At 46.3% G+C, this 11,104-nt stretch overlaps 1 protein-coding gene across 1 annotated transcript in view; it reads left to right on the top strand.

Moving 5' to 3' along the window:
• LOC135808143 (uncharacterized) overlaps nt 1-1,901 on the top strand; it is a 34,415-nt gene extending 32,514 nt beyond the window's left edge. Inside the window, exon 14 of the mRNA XM_065321289.1 lies at nt 1,443-1,901. Coding sequence (XP_065177361.1) covers nt 1,443-1,547 — 105 coding nt within the window. The 3' untranslated portion in view covers nt 1,548-1,901. The remainder of the gene's footprint in view (nt 1-1,442) is intronic.
• Nucleotides 1,902-11,104: the final 9,203 nt, after the last annotated feature.

The raw sequence follows: 11,104 nt of genomic DNA on the forward strand, positions 1-11,104 counted from the left end.
TATTTATTGTCTATGCCCGCGGCATAGCAGAAGAACTATCGCCGTTTAATGTGGGAGCAATCCAGTTTGCTGATGACATCTCTATACGATGTAGCAGGGAGTCTGCGGAAGCTGTTTCTGCACACCTTTCAGCTGCTGTTCAGCACCTGGCCACCTGGCTGAAGGGCCGTGGTTTAATTCTTAATGAAAGAAAGACACAGATATTGCCTATTCCCCCATCCCCATCTCAAGCACTTCAGCTGCATGTCATTTGTAATGGGCAGACGCTGCCTGTTGTGAAAACGGCCAAGTATCTTGGCCTACATTTCGACTCAGACATGGGCTGGAACACCATGACAAGCCATGTTGCACGCCGCGTTGCCGCTAAGATTGGGCTACTAAATCGAAGTGCAGCATGTTTGCCTTTTTCTTGCCGTGTTCAGTTTTTCAGGTCCTTTATACTATCAGAATTTGATTATGCATCTGCTGCCTATGCCCCTTTCTTATCGTCTTATCAGGATACGCGCCTAAATAGTTTGTTCAAACGTGCGGCTCGCTCGGTGTGCAGGGCAGCCCCTCGCACTCACACGGCTCCCTTACTTGAACGCATGAATGCCCATACCCTCAGCATATACACCCACATGCACATTCTTGTATTCATTTGGCGCTGCCTGAACAAATCTTCAAGTACTCTGTTTGCAAGCTTTTTCACCCGTAGTCCCTCTCTCCGAACACGAGGAGGGAGCAGCAAGTTACTCATCATTCCTGTCTCCCCCACTGCATCCTCAGCTAAGCGCATTAGCCATGCTGGAGCTATCCTGTGGAACCAGCTCCCAGACTCAGCATGCCTCGAAAGAAAGCGCTCCACTTTCAAATCGCTAAGCCTGGCCTTTCTGTTAGGCAGTACCGTCAACTAGGTTGAACTCATCTGCTTCACTACCTCTCTCTCTCTCCCTCTCTCTCTCTCTCTCTCTCTCTCTCTCTCTCTCTCTCTCTCTCTCTCTCTCTCTCTCTCTCTCTCTCTCTCTCTCTCTCTCTCTCTCTCTCTCTCTCTCTCTCTCGCTCTCGCTCTCTCGCTCTCTCTCTCTCTCTCTCTTTCTCTCTCTCTCTCTCTCTCTCTCTCTCTCTCTCTCTCTCTCTCTCTCTCTCTCTCTCACTCACTCACTCCTTTCTTCCCGGTTGCCGTGCTTGTGACTTTTTTCCCCTGCTGCCGTGCTCATATTAGTTATCTAACTACAGCTGTATCTTCTTCTTGGTTCTGTTTGTCCGCTTATTATTATATATTTTTCTTTTCTCTTATTATCAGTGGGACCATTGTCATTAGGTTTAGGCCTGTTTTGGAACTCCACTTTAAATAAAGCCAAACAACAACAACAACAAAGTACAGCAAAGAGGCAATAAAATACGGCAAAGAAAAAACGCTACAGAGGGCATTCTCTTCTTCTTTTTTCCGTACTCACTAGGCCCAGCTGGATCGCTGTAACGTTCCATGTGGTCTTCGTGAGCCTCTGCTGTTGGATGCAGTGCTGAATCCGAATGGGAAGGACTGGTCGAACGAGAAAATATGAAGGCCCAGTGGTGTCTATGACCCAGTCGTACTAATTCCGTGTTCTTTGTGCTCTCTCTCTCTCTCTTTCTCTCTCTCTCCCCCTCTCTAACAATCTATATATTATCTCTCTGCGGATGAGTCGGTCTGTCACGCCAATTGTGAAATTTAGAAGTTTATATTCTAAATTATTTCTCATGCCTGTCTGTGAGTGAAGGATATGACTGTTGAAAAAACCTTTTTTTGGCAACGGGAGTGATGCTTTAGTTTTTTTCTTTGTGATTTGTGGCAAGTAGTTACGAACTGCTTGCAACTAACTTTTACTTGCCATACTTCCTGCTCCATGACATATTGGAACTCACGGACTATCCTTTGATGCCCATTTTTGTATTACCAGGAATACAGCTCTTTTGGCGGGTTCCGTGCACTATGATTCCGAAACAGGCGTGTAATGGATGAAAGCACACATCTGCTTTGCCAATACTTTCACCCATGCATTCCATAAAATATTCTCAAGCTGCATTTTCACCACTGAATCATCTTGGAAATGATTGTATCGACGATACATGTGCGTGTACATGCACGCTGTATCACCATCTCCCATGAAAGTGTTCAATCTCAACCCAGATATTTTTACTCGAGAACGCGCGCTTCCACCTGACGCATAGTTATGCCACTGATGTATCTGCCCTTAATGCGTCCTGCGCTACTCCCAGCAACGACCAGGAGTGATGCACGGTGATGGTGAAACTGAAGCCATTACTTCCTGACTCATTCCTATCAGCGGCAATGTGCAGCCTGTCAACGATCTGCTGCGGGGCACAATGCCAATGGTCGCCGCACAATGGATGCGGTGCAACTAACGGAAGTAAAACATGTAACACCTGAAGGGTACTCGAGGGCCTACACTGCGCTACAGTGGAGATTGGGACACTTCTGGAAGGGTGAACGCCGAGAAAAGATCCTAAAGAGGGTCTATCAACGTACTGACGTCATGGCATGAAGTGGCTCCAATCACGGATGATTGATTGGACAGTTGTTCTGTGCTGGGACTGGGAGAAGGTTTTGCCTGGCAAGTGATCAACGATCTTGTATGTGCTTATCATGACATGCCATCATGGATTCGAACAGCATTGTATTCAACACCTCCCCTAGCATAAGCCAAACAACAGCATGAATAGTCATAGTTTGTTCGGGTGGAATATGTAGCCAAATTGGTCTCGCTAGACAAAGCACGCAGGGTGCACAATTGGCGCGTCCTAAGTACGCCGTGTCGTGTCGGTATGCTAAACAATGCTTGAATGCCGCAGCTGAGACCTTGCAGAAAGAAGAATATTTTCCGAGAGCATACATACATGTAATCTGTTGCCCGGCGGTAAGCTGCTGCTATCCCCCCCCCCCTCCCCCTCCCCCCCCCCCTCCTCCCCCCTCCCCGCCGTGACTGTGTATCCAGCACATGTAGTGTGCATTTTGCGCGTACATCATACATTGTACATGCACAATGTCTATGAAACCGTAGACAGGTGTAAGATCCTCAGGCTGTGTATTGTGCTTTAGCATTTTATGTCCATTGAATAGAGCCAGAAATACAGCAGTGGTGCTACGAAATCCTTCTTTGTCGTTACTCAGGGTTTCGTGTCTGAAAACATACAGTCATGTTACTCATGCCATGTACTACATTGTACATGTGCATGTACACAACGTGTCTGGGGTCCTTGCTGCTGCAAATACAAAATGTAGTGCTCAACGCCTCAAAATGGGCAGAGCGTACTACACAAAGGCAGAACAACAGGGACCAAGAATGTACAGTCATGTACATGTACAAAAGGCTATGGCTGGACTTCATTGACAAGTGTAGGTCGGTGTAAAAAATGGTGTGTACTTGTCATGTGCTAGAACCTGTATATGGTTTTTTTCGTATGCTATTCTTCCTGCAGCAATCTATTTCATGATGAAACAGTTGACAGATGCGTGGAACCCATTATTTGGGAGACATGCGACCTGTGTTATTATTACATGTACATGTACTAGTACTAGTCTTGTGTAAACCCTCCTTCTAGTCTGTCTCATTTTGCCCCGACATGTTTTGATGCATAGGATTATGACGCTCATCATTCGCTTCCTTCTCACTGGACAGTTCTGTCCGTTTGGTTTCAGCGAATTCAAATAAAGAAAACAACAACAACAACAACAACAACAACAACAACAACAACAACAACAACAACAACAACAACAACAACAACAACAACAACAACAACAACAACAACAACAACAACAACAACAACAACAGTACTCAGCTAGTTTGTCGCTACGCCTACGTACATGTACTCTGAGTGTCATGCTTATGCAATCATCGGACACCATACATGTAGCATGAGGATACTATTGGCCATGCGGGTCTTTACGTGTATGCCAGAATCTATGAAAATACACTATCCATGAAAACGTACTATATACTTATGTCATGTACATGTACATGTTTAATAATAGCTATGAAAAGTATGAATGCCGCAGACATCAGCACGCAACCTGACATTTTGTTCAAGGTTTGGTTTTGTGTGTTTCCAAAATCGATTTTCAAGCTCCGATCATCAGTGGAAATACGGAACTAACGTGATCAAGGGAAAAACAAAGGTTTTATTTTTATTTATTTATTTATTCACAATCACGTGGCACTAGCCAATGAAATGGTGATGTGGGCGATAGCCAGCCATGGCGGTAATACAGCTAGAGGGGGGAAAGAAAAAGAATGAAAGGGAAACTGAAAAGCAAAAGAAGCTAGGGCAGGGCTGGATATCAACTAGTATGTTGCATTCTGCAGTAGCTGTGTGAATGTATTGTAACATTGGCAGGATTTTAGATGTTGTGGGAGGAGAGACCAATGGCGGTAAGCAAGGAAGAGAGGAGATGTTTGCATAGAGGCAGACCGCGCAATAGGGAAGCGGAGAGAGTTTCTGGTGCGCATGTCTTGAGATTGAGCAAACCAGCTTAGGCAGGAGAGAGCATGAAGAGGAGCAATGCCCAGCTTAATTTTATGAATTGTCTGGCATGCCAAAAAACGCACGCGGACCGAGAGCGGCACAGCAGAAGCAAGGCGGTATAAGTCTGCGCTTGGAGTCAGGCGAGGAAGCCGAAATAATATTTTCAAAAGACGCCTATGCATAACTTCGAGTCGAGCAATCAGTGTTTTAGAAATGCCAGCCCAAATTATGCAGCAGTAATCAAAAATAGGCAGAATGTAAGATGTGTAGATAACATGGCGACAGTCGGTGTGCAGGTGGGTGATGTGTGATGAGAGAAATCCCATTACTGAGCTAACACGGCTGTCTAAATTTTCGATCTGGGATTTCCAGGTTAAGTGTTGGTCAATAATGACGCCAAGATGCTTGTGTTTTTCAACGATGCAGAGCGGGGTTGTGGTGCCTGGAAAGGTGAAGGGACTGGTTACTAATGAAGATAGGTCACAGGAACAACTGGGGGGGATACACATTACAGCAGTTTTCGAAGAGTTGGGTTGCAATTTCCATTTTTCCATCCAATGAATAACGCCATCTATGTTGGACTGTAACTTGGCACTAGCCTCGGGGAGAGTGGGTGCTGTCACAAGTAGTGCTGTATCATCAGCATATAGTGATGTGTGATCCATTTCTGCCAGATCGTTTACATACATAAGGAAGAGGAGAGGCCCCAGGATTGATCCCTGAGGAACTCCAGACCGTACATGCCCTTTGGCAGACAGAGCAGAGCCGACACGCACCCTTTGCTGTCTGCCCGTCAGGTAAGTACTGAGCCACGTGAAGCAAGTACCATGGATTCCATGGCGCGACAGCTTGTATAGGAGCCCGCGTGTCCATACGGTGTCGAAGGCCTTGCTTAGATCAAAGAAACATAGCATGCTGTAATGGCCGTTCTCACGAACAGAAGACATCGATTGAACAAGTCTGAGAAGCTGCCAGGACGTAGAGTCGCCTTTTCGGAATCCAGACTGGGACGGATGTAGAACAGGAGACAGGTAAGTGTATAAGTGGTTGTACATAATACGTTCACACAGCTTGGAGATTGTTGACAATAACGAGATCGGGCGGTAATTCGATGCATCGAGCTTACTTCCCTTGTTCTTAAAGACCGGAGTTACAATTGCGTGTTTCCAAATAGCAGGGAAAGCACCAGTTGCAAAAGTGAGGTTAAAGATGAGGCTGAGAGGGTATGCAATACTGGAACAAAATAGTTTCAGGAGTTCATGAGAAATACCGTCCGCTCCCGCAGCCTTTCGGGTCTTAAGGTTGCGGATTTGCTTTGCCACAGCAAAAGGCGTGGTGGTGACATCTTGCAACGTAGGTGTAGTTCTTCCACGTGATGGGGCGTCGGGTGGCTTGAAGTCTGGCACATTCCATGAAGGATCATCTTGTGTTCCAAAACCAATAAACTGTTCGTTCAAAGCATCTGCCACATCCACAGGGTCAGAATATAGAGTACCAGCGACTGAGAGCTGAGTTACAGTCGTTCTGCTGTTGCCTTGGGGAGATCGAAGCTTCCGGACAAACTGGAATAAACTTGGTGATGCGGGTCTTGCCGTGGATGCACTTAGGGATGAGATGTACAGTCGATGGGCAGTTCGAGACATATTGCGAGTAACGTTTCGCTCTCGTCTGTAAATAGCGAAGTTGTCAGCCGAGGGAAACTTTCGGTAAACACTATACGAATCTCGTTTTTTCTTTATTTGATGTCGGAGGGTACTGGTCAGCCAGGGGGGGTTCATATGGATACGCTTGACAGCCGGCGGCTTCTGCCTGGGCAGAAATCTTGCACAGATGTTATGGAAGATAGAGTAAAAGTTGTCCACAGATATGTCAGGATCGCGCCTCTCCAGGCTCAAAGCTGCTGGCCAATGTATGTGGGACATGGCAGTATTCATACTCACGACAGTGTTGCTGTCTAGAGAATCCAAAGAAAATACACTAAAATCAGGGACATCCAGGGGAGTCGAACGGGCATCACGAGAACGGTATGTGGGCATTTCTGGGCAGGGTACAGTACGGATGTGGCCAACCACGATAGAATGATCGGATTGACCAAGTGGTGCTGTAGCACGGAGGCAGGATATAGAGTCCTGTATATCAGTGACAACTAGGTCGAGAGCTGCCCCCATGCCAGACAATGACTCATGTGTCGGAAAATTTACGAGCTGCGTGAGAGAGAACATGCCGAATAGACTGTGAAGCTGGCGACCAGCGGCATCCGTGGTAGTTCCATGCCAATGACATGACTTAGCATTAAAGTCTCCCATCAACAAGATAGATGTTGTTCGGTTCTTAAGAGTACTTAGACAGTGCTGGAGGGAATTGCAGAAGGTGTTGATACTTGATGGAGTAAGGGCTGGGGGTCGATATACTGCACCAATAACCAACTTCTTCACATGAGGCGCCTCTGGGAAATGTATGTTAGCAGATGACAGGGCTATTTCCACCCATGTGGCTTCCAGGAGAGGGATACTGAGGTCAGATCGATGGGTGACCTTTGGAAACATCCCAGACCGTACCATGATACAGACGCCGCCATATGCATGGGTGGCATCGGTAGCTGACCTGTTTTTATCTGGCGGACGATCTCGGCGAAAACAGTCATATCCAGGGACCGTGAAAGACGACTGTGGAGAGAGCCATGTTTCCGTTATGCAAACAATGAGGGGTTTAACTGTGGAACAAATGTGAGCCAGCTCGGCAGTCTTGTTCTTAATGGACCTGGCATTGATGCACATTATAGGCTGTGATCCTGCGGTTGGCTGTGAAAGTGGGTAAAAAGGCTGAGCTAATGGATTAAGTGTGCTGTTAGTAGTAATGTTTGGGGAACAGTGAGGAAGTATCGGGGGGTTGAGGTTCATTATTGTGCAGACTGATCGACGGTTGTGTTGTCAGCTGTACTTATTCTGTCAGCCTTGAATCGCCATTCTCGAGCTGTCACTCCGTCAGGCCAAAAGTCAGTGTTTTGCACAGCTTCCCAGTCATCTTCTGTGACGACTACGTGCGCGTACGCTAGGCCAAAGTACTTTGTCTCAGAGACGGAGCATTTCAGTACAGTCACTTGCTTGTTTTCGCACCATTTTGCGATGGAGGAAGCAGAGCAACCAGGGTGAATTCTTCCAACATGAACAGCTTTGCATTTGGTACGATGGGCACTGCGCAGTTGCTCATGTTTGCGGGGTGGGCGCTGGTAGTATGAAATGACGTTTGTCCGGAGGGCTTGATCAGTATGTGTCCCCGTATTGGAGGTAGCTGACTGTGTCATGGGAGAATGCGATGGGAAGTGAGCTTTGGGACGTGCAGATACTACTTTTGCACTGTACGAGTACGGGTTGACTGCAGAGTGCGTATTCCGTGCCTGTGCTGCTGCATCCAGCTCAGGAGAGACTTCTGCTACGGGTACGCTAAGTACGGGTGCGTCAGGTGCGGGTGTAACCTTTTTGAATTCCGAACTGCCAATTTCTCTCTTCAGAACTTCAATTTCGGCGTGGAGGGCTGAAATTTCGGCTTTTTGGCCAACCTTCAGTGCCACTATTTCAATGCTCAGGTTTTCAATACAGGTCGTCAAAGATAATAATGCATTCTCTAGCCTGGATACATACGTTCCGGCTCGTGCATCCACACCAAATGCCCGGAGGCTCTCCACCAGCTCAGCACGGGACAGCTTACTCACGCCCTCTATGCTGTGTTTTGTAGCCAGTTTCCGCAGGTCGTCGAATCCCAGCAAAGCTAAGTCCTGGGTCCCCTGGGCCTCCGACGCGTCAGAGTCCATGCCTACCAACTACTACTACCCGCTACTATGCTCCAGACCGGCCTGGTGCCGGCTGGGCTACTGGAAATCTACAAAGACTACGGAGCTCTAAAAACTCAACCTGACCTCAACACACACATGATGACCTTCGTTAAAAATCCAAAGAAGTGTGACATAGGACGCGTACGTATTACAAAAAGTGAGAACTAAGATAAAGAGTAAGTGTGACAAATGGGCATGAACAGTGCAGAAACAACTCATGAACACGGGGTGCAAACTCACGAAAATAACCTAAGTGCTACAACATGTTCTTTTTTGCTTACACAAATCGGGCTTATGCGTACGAATACAAACAGCTTCAAGGACCTTCAACTGCTGGACATAACGGGCACGACACAGTACAGAGAACTTTTTGTAATACTTACGCGTCATATGTCACATGTCACACTTCTTTGGATTTTTAACCTTTGCTTTTCCCTTGATCACGTTAGTTCCGTATTTCCACTGATGATCGGAGCTTGAAAATCGATTTTGGAAACACACAAAACCAAACCTTGAACAAATTGTCATGTTGCGTGCTGATGTCTGCGGCATTTATACTTTTCATAGCTATTATTAAACTTTTATCTCCACGTAGATTATTCATATACTGTTATACATGTACACGTACATGTACTTCAGTACAATGTACTGAAGTCATAGCGAAGGAGATATACCAGCTTTATGCAGGTTAATGCCAACGCGAACAAGCAAAATAATAATACTTCAGTACACGGGCAATTGCCAATTATTCCCAAAATTACTCCTTTGTACTTCAGTACATGAAGAGTGTGTTGCTCCCTTGAAAGAATTGTTGTCATATTGACCTCAAAATTGGTGAGATTATTATTTTTTACTAAGGCTACAGCTTCCAATCATGACATGCAAAGCAGCGGTGCAGCATCGCAGGCATGAATCGTGGACGTGGTGACGGTGTCTGATGTGCTCCACCGACCTAGGGTCTCGGCTTCACTGCACAGTAAACGCGTCGAAAGAAAACGGGGGGCTAATAATTATCGGGAGATGGAGGGGGGAGAAGAAGAGAACAAGGGGAGAGAGAGAGAGGATAGAGAGAGAGAGAGAGAGAGAGAGAGAGAGAGAGAGAGAGAGAGAGAGAGAGAGAGAGAGAGAGAGAGAGAGCGAGCGAGAGAGAGAGAGAGAGAGAGAGAGAGAGAGAGAGAGAGAGAGAGAGAGAAAGAAAGAGAGAGAGAGAGAGAGAGAGAGAGAGAGAGAGAGAGAGAGAGAGAGAGAGAGAGAGAGAGAGAGAGAGAGAGAGAGAGAGAGAGAGAGAGAGAGAGAGAGAGAGAGAGAGAGAGAGAGAGAGAGAGAGAGAGAGAGAGAGAGAGAGAGAGAGAGGGAGAGAGAGAGAGAGATCGCGTGCACACAGTGTTCATGCCCAAAGCCTCCAACCGAAAAACATGTGTGCGGTCGGTTGAAAAATGAAGGTCGGTACATTTAAGGGTGACCCGAAAACAACAAAAAAATGCTGGGTAGCCTGCATGTTATTTGTATAACCTAGGCACCGGCGGATTATGCCCGCGAAATCATGGAATTATGTTTTCATGGATTCTCGCATTATGCTCGCAAAATCCTCATATTATGCTTTGGCACGCGGGGATACATATTCACTTTGTTGTGCTTATGGAGCCTCAAATTTCGGAAATGTGCCTTTTTCGTACTTGCAAGTGGCCAGGAGTACAACAAATACATGAGTATCCCCTTACCAAGGTGTCCATGCATGCTAGAGATCAACATGGAAAAGAGAAAACATTACTTTTTCTATTCATTAGTTGACTTCTTTTGTTGTGAAAGGTTTTCCTTACCTTTGAAAACTGTCATGTTCAACTGTCTTTGTAATCGTCATACTCGTCCAACCGATGTCACCCTAACCCTGCGAATTCTCATAATCAGCTCATCTCTCCCGTAGCTCCAGCTCTCCTTCCATCATTACCGAACATCAACTATACCTCAATTTTTTTAATTATTAGAGCAATACCCATAACCTGCACAGTCATAGCTGCTAAGATCCAGACGTCATGACTTCGTAACAAGCATAGTAGTCATGTACGCGGAGTTTTGCGAACTACCCATCACTATCCCGTCCGCCCCGGGATACCTGCTAAAGCCGTAAAGGCTGATTCACTCGCATCTTCTGCGACATGTACTGTATCAGGGTGGGGAAGAACTTTGAGAAGACGAGTTCGAGCACACAACAATTTAATGTATTTCCATGATTTCTACCTTGCTTTTCATTGAAAACACTATCTGCATGACCTCCGAACCCTTTACCATGCAGACCACCAGCACTGATCAGGTGCATTGTACACAATTGTGTAGCCTACATACTAGAACTGTGACACAATCATGCAGTTACGCTCCTACCTCCGAAAGGATGCCAAATTATGCTCCAAATTTTCAACCACCAAATTATGCCAATTATTATGCCGGCATAATCAGATAATCCGCCGGTGCCTAGTACTATTAACCCCCTTTGTATTTTGCCGTCGAAGATTCAGCTATTGTTTGGTAGCTATGTGCAGCAGTCGACTTGAGATCAATGACTATGCTGAACGGTGGACCGCCACCTACATGTACATGTACAGGTAGCCCCGTACCAGATTGTGCAAATTAATATTGTGGTTCTTTCGGAATCCACGCCTAAAAAAACAAACCGCCGGAACTGCATGCAAGAGCCGGATCCATACCATGGCACTTGATATGCGGTAAATGAGCGCGATCTGCATGATCGTACAGTCCCTAGATTCTGCT

Source organism: Sycon ciliatum, chromosome 2 (genome assembly GCF_964019385.1).
Source record: "Sycon ciliatum chromosome 2, ocSycCili1.1, whole genome shotgun sequence".
NCBI lineage: Eukaryota > Metazoa > Porifera > Calcarea > Leucosolenida > Sycettidae > Sycon > Sycon ciliatum.